Below are 17,709 nucleotides of genomic sequence, written 5' to 3'. Positions count from 1 at the left end.
TATATGATTTCAGGTTGTGTTTGTGCATTTGGTGGGGCTACTGTTTTAAAAAACACTGGGAAAAGTCCGTTTTGATTAAGAAAGAGAAGTTTCCCAGAATCCCAAGTTACCCGTTTTGCCTATGCCCTCCTCCAACTTTGGGATCATCATGACCGGGAGCTGACTCTGCCCCTCAGCCCTTTGAAAAAGGTATTTTTCCCACCGATTTTTTAGAAAATTCTAGCGCGCGACCCGCACCATGCAGAGAGGTGAGAGTAGTCTCAAAATGACCCCCATCCATGACTCTCTGTGCACAAGAATTTTCAGAACGATAGCTTAAAAAACAACCCAGTTATCCGTGATTATTTCCCGCAATGCAATCCTATGGCGAAATGTTTTCAAGATGGCGATTGGAGCGGTCCGCCTGAAAGAGGAGCTCCGAAAAATGGTCGCTTCTCTTCACCTTGCTTCTAGGGGTCAGCGGTCTGCTTCTACTCCACCTCTGGGTAAGGGGGAGCAGGCTAATTCGCTACTGCTTCTCCGCTCCTAATCGGAGTGGAGCACATGCCTACCCGCTACCCCTGCCCCTGATCTCCCCCCTGCCCCTGATGTCCCCCCCAGCTGCAATGTCCCCCCTGGCTGCAACCTCCCCCCTGGCCATGATCTCTCCGCCGCCCCATGCGTGGCTTTGCCCGGCTACATGTGAGTAAGCTGCGTAGCCAGGAAAAGCCATGGAACAGGCTAGACCTTCTGCAATCCCAGGCTCAGCCCGGGAAATACCAGGCTACAAGTGGAGCCCATTACCCTGGGGCAAGGGAGGGTTGCCCCCTGCCTAAACCCGGGATCCCCTGTGCATCATCTGGATGCACAGGGGTGATCCTGGGTATCAGCCCGGGCTAACCCCTCATCTAGCAAAGCCCTTAGGTGCACAGGGATAATCCCAGGACAATCCCAGTATAAACCTTAGTTCTAGCTAAGGCCTTCATCTGCTCTTTAAGTTCTGAAGTATTTAACATTCTTCAGAAGTAGTTGCTAACGAAAGGAAAACTTTCAAATGATTTCTTATGTCCATGTGCATGGAAACAAATTGGCTTCTTTATCACAACCATTCATTTGTGGGTTTTTTCCAGAGAGAAACTGGAAATAAGACTTAACACTTCAAAATAGACTGTTTCTTGCCTGGCACATAAACAATAGCATTGCTAGTACCTTGTAAATGTTGTGATAGAGGACTTACCATAAATTGTGTAGCATTGCCAAGAAAGTCTTCTCCCTTGTAGATTATCTTTGCATATTTGATGTGTGAAGTACTTGCGGAAGGGCCTTGTCTTTAAGGGCCTGGGTGTAGATAGGCAACCAATTACACTCCTTTAAATTTGGTGTGATATGTGTAAACTGGGTTGCACCATTCAATATGTTGGGAGCCATATATTGTACTACTTCTGAATTCTCCTCAAAGTCCACCTCTTGTATAATTAATTGCAGCAATCCAGCCTCATGTATAACGCATTGCAGTAATGCAGTTACTAGAGCATGGACCATTGTGGCCAGGCTATCTCTGTTAGAAAGTGGCCATAGTAACTGGCATAGTTGATAAAAAAAAAAATGTAGCTGCTAAAAGACATTTTAGGTACAGAGGTAAATTGGGATTTTGGTGACAATGTTGGATCTAGGCGCACCCACAAGCTGCAACTTGTGATCTCTGCGGGAGTACAACTGTACCCAGAATAGGCTGAACACTAACTCTGAAGACATGGGAATTAGCACCTCCAGCTTTTTATAATTCAACTTCTGTTGACTGGCCCTCATCTAGCCCATCAGGTGTTCATATGACCCATTTGTAGCTCTGAACGTGAGTGCAAGGGCAAATCTACACAGAGTACTGAAGGAGCTTGCATGTGCCCCCAGTGCGCCCCCAAAGCGATTGTGTAGATACCGCCCCGGAAGAGACGGAGGAAGAGGCGGAGGAGGAGGCCGCTGGGGAATCAGGCTGCGTCCTTGCCGCTGCTGCCACTGCCGCTCACCTCCCGGCCGGCCTCCTGCTGCCGGCGAAAGAGCCAGCCGGGTCGGAGAGCTTCTTCGGCTCTCCGCCCCGCGTTCTTCCGCCGAGCTGTCCGACCCGGCAGGCGGGGAGGTGGGTGGTGGAGGCGGCAAGGACGCGGCCAGTTTCCCCAGCCTCCTCCTCCTCTGCCTCTTCCTCCATCACTTCCAGGGCGGTATCTACACAATCGTTTTGGGGGCGCACTGGGGGCGCATGCAAGCGCCTTCAGTACTATGTGTAGATCCGCTCTGAAAACTTTTGCAAATTCTCAAATATGTGCTCCCCCCTTCACACACACACATGGAAAAGGGGGGAAGATGTGTAAATGAACAGATCTGAATCCCACAACGAATGTGGAAGCAGAAGTAAAGATGCAGGTTAAAAGCTTCATGTAGAAAACCCACACCTCCAGCCACTGCAGTGAGGTATTTAAGGCAAGAGTCTGAGAGGTTAAAGAAACCTGAAGAGGGAAGAGAAACACATAACACTACCATAACCCCTTCGTCACCTCATGTAACCCAAAATGTTCCCTGGGCATGTAATGAAGTGGAAACAAAAAACTCAATCCCCCAACTTTTGTTGGTGGTACACTTGTAAATCTACTATTATTGTTATTATTATTATTTATACTGCCCCATAGTGAAGCTCTCTGGGTGCTTTACACCTGTTATTTCTGGACCCCGTTTCTTACTGCAGATCATTCCAAGCCCTACTTACTCTTTGTATCTAAGTGAGTGGAAGGGGAAAAAAACATTTCTTAAAATGTGGCAAACAAGTTTTCTTTAACAATTCCATTGGGAATCCCCAACTTCAATAATTAGATAGCAATTAATTCCGCTGCTTCTCAAAACCCCAGTGGAATTTCAGTGACTATTAGGAAAATTAATAGTGGAGACTGTGGAGGAGTGTGTGCGTGTGTTGTGATGTTCAGCTGCCTTATGTGTTATATGTATAAATATATATACAAAGTTAGTGTTTATGTGATGTATAAGGTTCAGGTAATAGGTAGGCCTCAAGGTACTTACAAGTTGTAGAGGGTGGTTGGATGCCTGAGTGCTGATTGGATGGTTGAGGGGGGAGTGCAGAGTGGCTGAGTAAGATTGGGAGGAGCTGGAGAAATGTATCTATGTATAGTTCAGTGAGTGAAAGGGAGGGAAGGAGATGGTATGAGATGTGTCTTTAGAAGGGTCAGGGCAAGATGAGTCTGTGAGAGATAGAGTGTGTAGGTTAGAATTCTGTGAGGGAGAGAGAAGTAGATGATTTTAAGACTTATTAGTGGAACGTTGCAATAAAGAAGTGAGTGAAACCAATATGCTTTGAAACTTGTAACCATACACAGTTGAACTGAGGAAACCATTAAGCTTGAACACACATTTACTTGAGTTAATAAATTCCAATTATATTTGCAAACAACTGGTGTGGTCTACGGAGGAGTGTCAGGAGAAAACAACAAATGCTGGCAGCAGAATGGGAAACCGAGGGCTAGGTTGTGGAGCTGTGGAGCCTGAAGAATAGGTGAGGCAGCAGCAGCAGCAGCGGTAGACTTAAACCCTCAAACACATCATTAGCACAGGGGGGATTGAGGTGGTCCAGGGTGCTAGTGGCGTGGACAGTCCTGTCAGGTGCTTGTGGGTGTCTCAGGTGAAGTTGAGACTACACAGGGTGGCAGGATGTCACATGTGTGTATGTAGTTCTGTTTATGGCTTGGGAGAAGGAGTTGTAACAGGCATAGATCTAATGTTCCCACCTTGGATATTCCAGGTTTCAGGAGACAATACCACTCAAATCAAGTTTTTTAAATAATAATAATAATAATAATAATAATAATAATAATAATAGTGACTCCAGTGACAGAGTAGTACAGGAAACTAAAAGATCTTTGATTAGACTTAATAATTGTCATTTTACTGAGGATGATGGTTTCAGAGATCTTGCTGGTGGTACTGTTTACTTCCCAGTTAAGCACAGCTCACATTGTGAAATGCAGTGTCTATAATCCACACCATCCACTGCACACCTATCGTCAACTAGGAGACCTCATCATTGGCGGCATTGTTTCTCATGGTGGCTTCATCTCCAGTCCAACCGACTTCACTGAAGACCCCCCTCCAGCCTTGCTAGAAGACTTTATGTAAGGACTACTTTTTGCTTGTTTTTATTTCCATGCATTTCTGTCATGAGAATGGCCAGTCCTAGAGCTGCAGTCCTAGAGCCACTTAAAAAAAAAAGTAGCTCATTAGTACAATTAAGGGAATGCTGAAAAATAGAAGAATCTTTTCACTGCAAGCGAGAGAGAAAAAGGGCCATGTGGGATACATTTACTTTTAAGCCTGTTTTATTTTACAAAAGAATTAAAGATTATAGTATATACATACTATAGAATTATTAAACTGACATGGAACATGGTGGCAATAATTCTAACAAGTGTGAAATATACTACTGATTCAATACACATTTGTCTTTCTAGTGATGTGTCTAAGCATTACCAGCACATCCTGGCCTTGGAATTTGCAGTGAAGGAAATCAATGAAAACCCACAGATCTTATCCAATCTCACCTTGGGCTTCCACATCTATGACAGCTATGACACTGCAAGGAAGACCTATCATGCCACAATGCTACTTATATCAGCACTAGAGAGATTGATCCCCAACTACATATGTAACATCCAACATAGCCTCATAGCTGTGATAGGGGGACTGGATTCCCAAGTCTCCCTTCATGTGGCAACTATCTTGGATATCTATAAGATTCCACAGGTAGTACTCCTCTGTGAGTGTGTGTGTGTGTGTGTGTGTGTGTGTGTGTGTGTGTGTGTGTGTGTACATTATGGGAATTTTAGGACTGATCCAAAAATCCAATGTGCTAAATTTCTCAATCTCTGTTTTGGGAGAGGAAGTTTAGGACAGATTTTTTGGTGGGCAGATTGATGAAAATATCAAATATCAATTTGCCCCTTTCACAGTAGCTGCTATAAAAGGGGCAAATTCCCAGTTAGACACAATTAACAAATGATTCAGAAACAAAACTGCCAGTATCAGACTGCCCTTGTGCAAATCTAATGGGTGACCACACTTGGAATACTGCATACAGTTCTGGTTACCACATCTACAGTAAAAAAAGAAAAAGAAAAATATATTTTAGGCATTGACAAGATGCAGAAAAGGGCAATTAAAATGAACAAGGAGCTAGACCAACTCCCCTATTAGGAAAGGTTACAATGACTGGGACAATGGTTTAGCTTAGAGAAAAAATAAGTAAGGGGAGACATGATAGAGGTGTATAAAATTATGCACGGAGAGCGTGGATAGTGAGTCACTTTTCTCCCTCTCTAATAATACCAGAACCTGGATTCACCCAATGAAGGTCATTTTGGGGAAATTTGTGAGAAAGAAAAGGAAGCATTTCTTTTAACAGTGCATGTTTTAACTATTGGCTCATCAACACCAAGCAGGATATTCCACTATGAAGGCGGTAAATAAAAGGCAGGAGCCACACTACTGCTTTATAATGGTATTGAAGTGCACTGACAACTGTTGGGGCCCATTGACACATACCATATACCGCTTTCATAGTGTTATATCCTCCTTGGAGTAGATGTGTCATGGGTGACAGCAGTTGTCAGTGCATTTCAGTACCACTATAAAGCAGTAGTATAGATCCTGCAGTGCACTTCAATAATGCTCTAAAGCAGTGGTAATGCTCCTGCCTTTTATATACTACTTTCATCCTGCTTTCATAGTGCTTTTAACATATTGGTTGTTTTATTATGGTTTTAATTTTTGTGAACCACCCAGAGAGCTTCGGCTATTGGGCGGTATAAAAATGTAATAAATAAATAAATAAATAAATATAGTGGAATATCCTGCTTGGTGTAGATGAGCCCAGAGTGTCTATTCCAGCAACAGACAAATCTGGGAATGTAGTCCATCACTAAGAGCCATCCAGCTTCAAGGCAGTGGAGAAGCTGTAGCTAAGCACTGCATAAGATACCACACCTTATGCAGATTGCATCTGACATTGGCTTGGCTGAACTTGGAAAGTGCTTAACACATGTCAAACTGAAAGGTTTTTTTCCTTATTGAATTAATGAATAATAGCAAATTCCAAAATACAATAAATACAAATGGTACTTTCAACCTCCAATTATAGATCACTCATAAGAAGTTCTTTTCAATAGGGCTGTGATCCACTTCTCTTCGGTTCTTAGAAGTGATAGCGAACCTGGGGCTTTGCTTCTGTTATAGGCAGAGGAGAAGTGAATTGGGGGCTAGCGAAGCATAGCAAAGAGAAGCGAACACAAGAGAATCAATCCACTTTTTGCAAAGCGCTCCACCCGCCATTTTGGATATTTTTTTCCCATAGGATGGCATTGCTGAAAAGATTAGCATATAACTTTTTTGTTGTGAAACCCACATCCCTGAAAACTATTGTACCTAGAGGGTGGTGGGTGGGGGTCACTGTGGAGATGTTCAGACTTTTTCATCCTGCAGTTTGCTTGATATTAATTTGTTTAGAATGGCTAAAAGCAGGAAGGGGTAAGGTTTTTTTGAGGCAATGAGAGACAGATTCAACTCCCAGTTGTGATCACCTGATGAAGCATCCTCCAATCCCAATGTTGGAGGGGGAATAAGAAAAATGGGATTCTTTGTAAGTTGGGATACTGGGTAACTTTTCTTTCTTTGTCTGAACGGACATTTCCCAGTGTTTTTTGAAACAGTAGCCCCACCAAACACACAAACACAACCTTAAATCATATTCAATAAACAAAAAACCTATGGTTTACAAAACAATGTTAAAGGCTCTACAGTTTTCAACCAAACTCTAAAAAGCAGGGAAATTGGGAGTTAAGGCTCACAAGCCTTTAACACCACATCCTCCCTAAGGAGGCAGAAAGTGCCAGTGAAATTCTCATTCTCCCAAAGCAGATATAAACCATGACAACAGGATGGAGAATAGGATATGCAGAGGTGACTGTGGGGTTGTGGAAAACTGATGATAAACAACTTAGGGCCACCTAAGATTAGAGCAATATAGTCTGGTATGACAAACTGTTCACACATGGCAAAAGCAGTGTGAGGAACGACATGGGAGTCAGAGCAGATTAAAATTGCAATGTATCTTCCCCTTCCCTTGAAGTTCTTCCCTAAGAGATCAACCCATTTGGCTGCCCTCTTAGTACCTCCTCTGGAACTGTAGAAGAGGAACAATAACATTGCCATATTTTACATGATTTCTGTAAGAATTGCTATGACACATGAAAATTCATAAGGCCTTTCCTCACCTATCTCTTTTTAGCTCATATATGGCACCTCTCCAATAATGAACAATAAAATTCCAGGACTTCCATTCTACCAAATGGTCCCTCAGGAAGCCCTGCAATACAAGGGGATTCTCTCTTTACTTCTGCATTTCAGGTGGATTTGGATTGGGGTGCTTATTATGAATGATGACAATGGAGAAAGATTTGTACAAAGTGTGTTTTCAGAGTTTTCCCAGAACGGTGTCTGTTTTGCCTTCATAGAAAGAATCCCCAAATACAGTTTTGATGATAAATTTCAGGAGATGCTACAGCAGGGTATAAAAATATATGATCAAGTCATGGGTAGCAATGCGATTGCACTGGTAGTGTATGGAGACTCTTATTCCATCGTGTTTCTGAGATGGTTTCCATATCTATCAGGACTAGAGGAAGTGGTAAATAAACCAAAAGGCAAAGTGTTGATAATAACAGCCCAGATGGAGCTTGTTTCATTTTTGTATCAAAGGGATTGGGACACAGAACTATTAAATGGTGCTATTGGTTTTACACTTCACTCCAATGACCCACCAGGATTCAGAACTTTTCTTGAGAACAGAAACCCTTTCAGCACAAAAGGAGATGGTTTTATCAAGGACTTCTGGAAACAGGCCTTTGGTTGTGTGTTCCCAAATACAATTCTGGGCAATGTGGAGAACGGGGATATTTGCACTGGAGAGGAGAAGCTGGAAAATCTCCCAGCACCATTTTTTGAAATGAGCATGACGGGACACAGCTACAGCATCTACAATGCCGTCTATGCCTTGGCCTATGCTCTAAATGCCTTATTCTCATATAGAATCAAAAACACAGCAATGGTACATGGAGGGAGATCGAAGCTTCAGAATCAACCATTGTGGTTGGAGGTAATAGGCTAAATATTTTCATGGGGCAATGAATCACATATTGGGCATTACGAGAAGTTATGATCTGTGTAGGAATTGTCCACCCAACACTTTTTCCTGCCCATATGTTCCATCTTCCTTTCTTTGCACATGTCGAAACCAGGAAGACAGCCTTCTTGCTTTCCTCTATGTTATCTTTGAACTTTCAATATGAACTGTCAACACTGTTGAACATTTCCTTATTAATCTAGTATCTCATCCTGTTAAATTTAAGTAAGAGCGAGACAATTTTCTCCCACTCAAAAAAACCTATGCCTAACATACCTTTCCTCCTGCCTCCTCCTCCTCTTCTGAACATCTAACTCCAGCATTTTCAAAATGCTTGTCTTTCCCTTTTCAATCTAGCTCCATCACTTTCTGAAAGGTGTGTCATTTAACAACAATGCAGGAGATGAGGTGTCCTTTGACCAGAATGGGGAGTTAGTTGCTGGATTTGATGTAATCAACTGGATTGTTTCCTCAAACAACTCCTTTAATTGCATACAAGTTGGACGTGTGTCTCCGCAGAGCGTTCCAAGCCAAATATTCACCATCAATGAAGATTCCATAACATGGCACCAATGGTTTAACCAAGTAGGATGTTCTTTCTTTCTTTTTTACACTATTTATACTGTCTAACAGTCAAAGCTCTCTGCAGGAATTTACAGCAATTTCTGAAGACATTTACTTTTAAATTACCTCTGACTCTGTATGCAACTATGTAAAATGAGTTTGATTGGATTAAGATGAATAGATAATGTATTTTCATTTTCTCTAAAAGACACAGTTTAGGTAGTATGGTTAATGCAGAGTAAAAAAAATCTTGAGCCAATAATTAACTGTTCTAGTGACAATGGTAGATTTAACTGCCATTACGCCAGTTTCCAAGCATAAAATTGAAGAAGGAGTAGAGCGGTGCGCAAGTGGCCTCTCAAAATTCTCCATCCTATTAGTAGGCAATTTCACCAAATTTCTCCAGGGGGAGGAGAAATTCTCCAACAATTTCTCATAGCTAGGTGTCAGTAAGGGTGGTAGAACAACCTAAGGGCTTTGGGGGTTGTTGCTACGGTTGTTTTGTGGGTTGTAGTTGTTGTTGCACTGCCACTGGAAGTGGCAACAGTATCAACTGTGTTGGCAGCCTGGCCCCCATTTTGCATCTTCCACAATACCCCACATATCTAGCATCATTCCAGGGCATGGCGGGGGATGGGGAAGGCAATGCAGCCATTATTATTATTATTATTATTATTATTATTATTATTATTATTCTGCAAAATTTACTTTTATTTCTAGGGGTTAAGAAAAGAAATATCTCAGAACTTTCCTGAGAAACATGTATTCTGAGAAATTTTGGATCAGCTCTAGTTGTTCTTCAGTGCTCAGCACCTTCCCTAAGGTCTTCCAAATGTTACATTTCTGAGGGGTGATTGTGGCTACATCTTTTCTTTAGTGCAGATGCTGGCAACACCACTCCTGTAGCAGATGTGGGGTTGGGGACTGGGCAGGATGGGGCTAACATTGTGCCAAAGCCTGTCCTACAATTTCCTGAAAAGTTGTCTTTCACATGGAAGAGGCTTCCATTTTCCTGCCTCATTCTCAGGGCAGTTTATAATTCATTCTGAATGTGCGTTGGTGGTTTTTGTTTTTGTTTTGACCTTGCCTAATCATGATAAGGTAGCTGAGGATACTGTCTGTATTTTTATTTTTGTTACACATCTCTCCATTGCTCTATAGTCTACCAAGATGCCTGCAATTCCTGAACTGAAAAGGCCCTATGGGAGGAAGCTGAAACTAAGTAAGACAAAGGGAGGGAAACCCTCAACAGAAGCCTGTTCTCATCCCAGCTATCATGGTTTGGGCAGGAGGTGGTTGTTGTGAGCGGGGAGGAGGCAGAAACAAAACAAACTCAGCACGAAACAAAACAAACCCAGCACGTGTGCTGCCTCGTGAAGTGGGAGTGAAGCCAAGGATATAAAGGCACACCCCCACAAGGCATTTGGCCTCTTTCATTTTTGGCCCCTCCCTCCCTCCCTCTAAACCAGTATAGAAATAACCAATCATCCTCTATGGAGAGGGGGCTGAGTAGGCATTTCCCCTGCCAATTAGCAATGTGCAGGTTTTCGCCTACTCTATACTGGATTCAATATTTAGAAGTGGAGGATAAATAGGTTAATTCTAAAAGGCAGGGTTGTGCAGGAATTTTGGGAAGTCAGGATAGGGATAGTGAGTACTCTGGCACCTTTATGGTGATTGGCAATCCAGAGGTCCTGCTCCTTGGGGGCTTTGCAGCTTTTGTGCAAGGATATGGTTTGCCTTTGAGGACCTTCTTGTCTCATCTACTTGGCTGTGCAGCCTGAGTGGAGATGATGCAGGTCGGTCTCTCCAAACACACAAGTGTGGTTGGAAAGACGGCCGGGTTACCCAACCCCTGCTTCAGCTGAGTGGTTCACCCTGGTGACAGACTAGATGCGTGAAGAGAAATAAACTTGATTCCCACATGTTCACACACAGATCCATGGAGAGGAGAATCTCCATGTGAAAATAAAGAAGCCCTATTTAATCCCAAACTCTGGTGTTTGTGTGTGTATTTCTGATACTTCCTTCTCTGCTCACAAACCCTCAACAGAAATCTCAAGCCACAACAAAGGACTGCAGAAATTATAATATAGTTGCACACAAGATTAATAGTGCTAGTGTAAATCTAAGTGTAATTATGAAGTTCAAAAGAATTGTTCTAATCCTCTCTGAGATTTAACGATTACAAATGAAATCATATAAATTAATAAAGAAAGTCAATCAATCAGTCAATCACTTTATTATGGTCCGAGACCAGCACAACATTAATCCAGCAACAGCAACCATACAAAATAGTACAGATCCTTAGTTCTCATCTCCCAGAGATTTAACAGTCCTCTGAGGTTAATAGGTTATGACGTGTCCTCATAGCCAAGTGACGGAAAATTATAGAAAGCGTGAACGCAGTCCCCCACTACCACAAATTAAGCATGTGCTCCGCTCCGATTAGAAGCGGAGAATCAGAAGTGAATTGGGCTGCTCCGCCTTGCCCAGAGGCGGAGTAGAAGCGGACCGCAGACCCCTAGAAGCAAGGCGAAGAGAAGCGCCCATTTTCAGAGCGATCCTCTTTCCGCGGACCAATCAGATCACCATTTTGAAACATTTCGCCCATAGGATTGCATTGTGGAAAAGAAAAGGGGATAACTGTGTTGTTTTTGAAGCTATCTCTCTGAAACTTCTTGTGCTTAGAGAGTCATGGCTGGGGGTCATTTTGAGCCTACTCTCAGCTCTCTGCGTGATGCGGTTCGCTTGCTAGAATTTTTAAAAAAGTAGGGTAAAGGCGGGAAAAAGATTACCTTTTCGATTGCTGAGGGGCAGAGTCAACTCCCGGTCATGATCACATGATCCCAAAGTTGGAGGAGGGGATAGGCAAAACGGGTAACTTGAGATTCTGGGAACTTCTCTTTCTTAGTCTGAATGGACTTTTCCCAGTGTTTTTTAAAACAGTAGCCCCACCAAATGCACAAACACAACCTGAAATCATATACTAAGCCAATAATAAGAGATAGAAAAAACACAGCACTGCTACCCACCCTAACTTTGGGGAACAACTGAATAGATGTGGTGCAAGGGGATGAGCTCCCCTAGGGCATGTGGACGTGCCCTCACTCTCCTGTACTTGGAGGGCCATCAGAGCCCTCCAAAGAGTAACCCGGTGGATCAATGCCTGTTATGAGTTGAAGTGATTGTTTGCTTCTTAAAGACTTGTACCTAGACAGGAACAGTCAAATTGGCAGATGATTCCCCCTTTGGACACGTCCACCCCCACCCCCCCTTACTGGTAAAAGAAAGATATAGGCTTTTTAAAAAAGTTCTTCTTGTTGTTTATTCAGCAACACTGCTGCTTTTAATTCCACCCCTCCTTTGTTTATTTATTTATTTATTTATTCCATTTTATATGCATTACTAGCTTATCCTTGGCTCACTTCCTTATGCCCCCAGAAATGTCTGCCGCCTGCCTGCCTTCCCTCCCTCCTCCCCTGCCCGCCTCGCAGGGATGGTTTGTGTCTTTGACTCAGGGGAGAAGTCCTTCCTGCGCTCAATTAGACTTTTGGAAGTTCCAAATCCATTTTTCAAGTGTGGAAGAAGATTCTTATTTAGGTTGATCTCTACTCCCCAATTCATGGCATCTTGGGATTTCCTTTGAAATGGCCCCACTGAGCTGTCTGCAGGTTTAAGCTCCGCCAAAAATCAGGGGATGATGGTATTACCTTGTACCTTGGCATGATTGTGGGTCTAGATGGCATCTGTGAGTGTGCCCACTTCCCTTTTTTTTATCTGTCCAAATTTCAGAGAACAGTCCACGTCTGCAAATGGGGTGCCCGATTTTCATAAATTCCCCAAAAATCAGGGGATGATGGGACTGCCTTGAGTCTTGGCATGCATGTGTATCCCTGGATAAGCTATCATGGTGGCGAGTTTGAGGTTTTTAACGTGCAAATTGACGGAGCTATCGAAAGGGGTGTGAATGAGGTACCCGATTTTCATAAATTCCCCCAAAATCAGGGGATGATGGGACTGCCTTGAGTCTTGGTGTGCATGTGTATCCCTGGATAAGCTATCATGGTGATGAGTTTGAGGTTTCTAACGTGCAAATTGACGGAACTATCGAAAGGGGTATGAATGGGGTGCCCGATTTTCATAAATTCCCCAAAAATCAGGGGATGATGGGATTGCCTTGAGACTTGGCGTGCGTGTGTATACATCCATGAGGTGTCATGGTGCCAAACTTGAGGTTTCTAACTTTAACAGAAAAAAGTTGTATACTTTTTTAGCTTAATGCAAGCCTATTGAGGGGGGGGGGAAACAGAACTCTGATCCGGATCCAGAGCTCCGCAGCAGAGCGGAGTGGACATAGGCGGAGTAGGGGTGGAGCGAAGTGGCCCGATCCGCAAATTGCGGATCTGGAAGAGAAGCAGAGCGGGGTGTCCGTGCACACCCCTACCACAAATTATGCAGTCGAGTTTCTCGCATTTGGGGAAATGGCTGGGGTCAGCACACCCGCAATGCAATGGATGAGCCTCACCCTGGGAAAACCACCTTCGTGATCATGGTGTCTCCCCTGCCAGGTAAGTAAATACCGTGGTCTTTTCAACTCAGATTACCTTAGGTGAATTTTGACAGACATAAAAGCAGACGACATAGTAAATAAGATCAATACAATTATCTTTTCAACCCTGACTATCTTAGGTGAGTGACCTCTAATCATTGGACGTCAACTCCAGAACGTAGGTTCTCTTGGCTCAAACCATGAAATCTGCCCTACATCTTTGGCATTGGTATCTAGGAATATAATTCTGGGAAAACACTATGGCAACAAAATAAGTTTTTGCATTGGAGTAAATGAGCTTTTTTTTTTTAAGCACTCCAGTCTATTATTTCCCTACCTAATCCTCAACCCTATCATTCCATGCAAAGTAAGAGAGGAATACAGTGTGGCTGTGTTTTGAATAATCCAGTCCCACATACAACAGTTTTCTGAAGAATAGAAACAACACCACAGTCTGAAGTTGCCATCCAATTTATCATTGTTAATTCTCAGACAGTGTGAAGTCTAGTTATAATAGTGTTATGTGATTCAACTTTCTCACTGTTAATATGGAGCCACAATGGCTCTCTATAAGAAAGAAAATTCGCAATAGCCTGTTCCATATCAAGTGCTCTCTACTGTGCCTGTTCACACATTATAGGGGGAAATGTGGAAAGGCCCTGGAACATTAAGGATTCCAAGATAATTCTTTCGAAGATTGTAATTCTCCTTTTTCATTTATGGTTTAGGCACAACCTTTTTCTGTATGTAGTGAAAGTTGTCATCCTGGTTTTAGCAAAAAAGTGAAAGAGGGAGAGCCATTTTGCTGCTATGATTGCATCCCATGTCCAGATGGGAAGTTTTCAGACCAAGAGGGTAAGAAATATAATGTTCAGATTAAAACAACAACAACAGAATGGTTGTAATCCAGAGGAACATGGATATAGAATATATAAATAAGGACTGAGAGGAAGTTGCTGGTGTGTGTGTGTGTGTGTGTGTGTTTGTGTGTGCATGTGTGTGTGTGTGTGAGAGAGAGAGAGAGAGAGAGAGAGAGAGAGAAAGAGAGAGAGAGAGGATAATTTGTCCCATGTTATTCTATACACATTCAGTCAGTTAAACTTAAAATGCATGTTGAGTGGCCACAATGAAGGACAGTTGAGCAGGTATCTAAATAGGAAGACACCTCTCAAAAATGAGGGTTAACTCCTGTGCAATGGGATTCTCAAACGTGGGGTTGTCTATATGGCTTGTTTACCCTGACTTAAATGCACATATTTGCATTTCAGGACACAAGATGCAGCCATCCATTCGCCATAGCACTGGGTTTAAAACGTGATAATGTGCATATTCGCATACAGTGACTTTTGGATCACGTCCTAGTTTGCACTGCGTTATGGTTATATGTCATTGGGGGAGTTAATTCACATCTTGACATGTGAGCAGAGCTTTGAGGGTAGGACAACGTGATTGGCCTATTTCCCAATTTCCCATCTATCGGCTACCTCGTTCCTTCATGCCATTTTTAGTTTGAATTCTCTGATTCTGCAGAGCTCTGCAAGGAAAGCTTATTAAAACAAAGAGGGGGGAACAGGCATCCTCCTCTGCTTCCTCGTTCCTCCTCCCCCCTACTCCCGTTTTGTCTGTTATATGAATCTGCGGAGCTCAACATATAAAATTCATAGCTTACATCATCTCTCCTCCATAGCATTGTAGCATCGTATATGATATATGGTTTTATGCATATGAAACCACATGCATTCTTTTTCAGATGTGGATGATTGCAAAAAATGCTCAGATGAAGACTATCCAAGCAACACTCGGGATTTCTGTATCCCCAAGGACATAAGCTTCTTGTCTTATCAAGAACATTTGGGGATGGGTTTAGCCAGTGTCACTCTTTTCTTTTGTATCACCACTTTATTGGTGTTGGGAACATTTATGAAGCACCACAACACTCCCATTGTTAAAGCCAACAACCGGGATCTTACCTATATTCTCCTCATCTCCCTCCTGCTCTGTTTCCTTTGCACGTTGCTGTTTATTGGCCGTCCTCACAAAGTGACATGTCTACTCCGACAGACTGCTTTTGGCATAATTTTCTCAGTGGCTGTTTCTTGTGTGCTGGCAAAAACCATTACAGTGGTCCTGGCTTTCATGGCCACCAAACCAGGATCCAAGATGAGGAAATGGTTGGGGAAAACACTGGCCAATTCCATTGTTCTTTTCTGCTCCCTTCTCCAAGTAGGCATTTGTATTGTATGGTTGTCAACATCTCCCCCATACCCAGATGTCGACATGCACTCAGTGACTGGAGAAATTGTTTTGGAGTGTAATGAAGGATCTGTGACTATGTTTTACTCTGCCCTGGGCTATATGGGCTTCCTTTCAATTCTGTGTTTCATAGTAGCTTTCCTTGCCAGGAAGCTGCCGGATAGTTTCAATGAAGCCAAATTTATCACATTCAGCATGGTTGTATTTTGTGGTGTTTGGTTATCCTTTGTTCCAGGTTATCTGAGCTCCAAGGGAAAATACATAGTTGCTGTGGAGATCTTCTCTATCTTAGCCTCCAGCTCTGGACTCCTCGGTTGCATCTTTTCTCCCAAATGTTTCATTCTTGTTTTGAGACCAAAGCTGAACAACAGGAACCAACTAATAAGAAGAATTTAAATGACTATGTTATGCTATGTATTCTAGAGATATTTTTGCAACTTTTCTTCTCAACCTATACCTTACATATATCTTACCAAAACTCAATTAATCATGCCTATTTTGAAACATTCATTTGAAAAATCAAACCAATTTCATATTGATTGAGGGAAACCACATGTATAAGAACATAAGAGGAGCCACACCAGATCAGACCAAGGTTCCATCCAGTCCTGCATTCTGTCCACACAGTGGCGAATCAGCTGTGGACCAGGAGCCCACAAGCAGGATACAAATACCCCTCCTTTACTTGTTATACTTAGGGCTCATCTACACCAAGTAGGATATTGTACTATGAAAACAGTATGGTATGTGTCAATGGGCCTGAACAGTTGTCAGTGCACTTCAGAACCCCTTTAAACTGCTCATGTGGCTCCTGCCTTTTATATACTGTTTTCATACCAGTTTCATTGTGGAATATCCTGCTTGGTGTAGATGAGCCCTTAGTTTCTTTTCAACTGAACCTCTTAAAACCAATAAATCACTTTAAAATGGTGGCTCTAATCAAATTCTGGGGACAAGTGGGTAGGGTAAACAGATTTTGTGTAAATCAGATACTTGCTGGTTTTATTATTGGTTTTACTGTCTTTAATTGCTATTTCTTTTGATTAGGTTTTATTGCTTTTAATATTTTAAGTCTTTTTATGTGTTTGTTTTCGTTAGCCAACTTATGAGGACTTCTGTCCTGAAAGGTGGCCAAGAAATGTTGTAAACTTAAATAAATAAATAAATATGGCTCACCCATTTATCACTCAAAATCCACTTCTGCTGGGTTTGGTGAACTATACCCAGGTGTCATGATAGCATGTCATCAGATCTCCCAGAACTTTCATATACATGCTAAACAGCACAAGGGAACAAAACTGAACATTTTAGTACCCTATGCCATATATATTCCATAATACAAAGCAAACATTTTGCAGCATCACCTTCTGTAACCTATCTGGCTACATAGGTGTGGAAAAAATATGGTATTGCTGAAGTATTCAGGGCAACTGACAATATTGCAGTTTTCTAAGGTGTATCCTTGAAAGAGTTGACCAAAACTCTCAATTCTTTAATCAGACAACAGCCAGTTTGAAATGGAGAATTTGTCATTCAGGAACACCTAAGCCATTGGGTGGCCTCTACACTTCTTATGTACCTTGCTCAAAATGGCATTCCCAAACATAATCAGAAAACATAAAATGAACCCTGGATTGAGCCCAATTCATTGGGTCACGTTTGAAAGATTTTCCTGGTCATACACAAACCACCCAGAGAGCTTCAGCTATGGGGTGGTATATACATGTAATAAATAAATAAATAAATATGCTCATACTTATCTCATTCTAAAAAAAAAAGCCTTGTGTTTCATTGCAGATGCAGTGTAGAGGTAAGTGAATATGAATTGTGAGCCATGTAGTCCCAAGTAGAGGTTTCCATGCACAGTTAAAGGAAACAGATGGTGGCAGGCAAGTCAATATTCTCTCAGCCTCCCACTCATAGCATAGGAATAATAAAGTGCAATCTCCTGAGAGGTTTTTATTTTTATGCATATGATGCACATGAGCTGCTTTGAAAACATGAAAGGTTGCTGCTGCTGATCCTGTTGTTGTTATAATTATTTCTCTTCTATCTTAGATATGGTTACATGTTATGTGGTTGCAATTATATAGTTACATGTTATGTGGTTTCAGTTATAGAATATGAG

At 42.3% G+C, this 17,709-nt stretch overlaps 1 protein-coding gene and 1 pseudogene across 1 annotated transcript; one reads left to right on the top strand and one right to left on the bottom strand.

Annotated features, from left to right (window-relative positions):
• Positions 1-3,936: 3,936 nt before the first annotated feature.
• On the top strand, positions 3,937-15,977 carry LOC134405556 (vomeronasal type-2 receptor 26-like). Its single transcript, XM_063136800.1, has 5 exons — positions 3,937-4,151; positions 4,488-4,779; positions 7,319-8,137; positions 14,057-14,183; positions 15,079-15,977. The coding sequence occupies exons 1-5, from the start codon at positions 3,937-3,939 to the stop codon at positions 15,975-15,977; spliced, it is 2,352 nt and encodes a 783-aa protein (XP_062992870.1).
• Positions 13,201-13,355, bottom strand: LOC134407071 (U1 spliceosomal RNA; annotated as a pseudogene).
• Positions 15,978-17,709: the final 1,732 nt, after the last annotated feature.

This window comes from Elgaria multicarinata, chromosome 11 (genome assembly GCF_023053635.1).
Source record: "Elgaria multicarinata webbii isolate HBS135686 ecotype San Diego chromosome 11, rElgMul1.1.pri, whole genome shotgun sequence".
NCBI classification, from domain to species: Eukaryota; Metazoa; Chordata; class Lepidosauria; order Squamata; family Anguidae; genus Elgaria; species Elgaria multicarinata.
The sequence above is the reverse complement of the archived record's forward strand: the minus strand, read 5'-3'. Positions and strand labels throughout refer to the sequence as shown.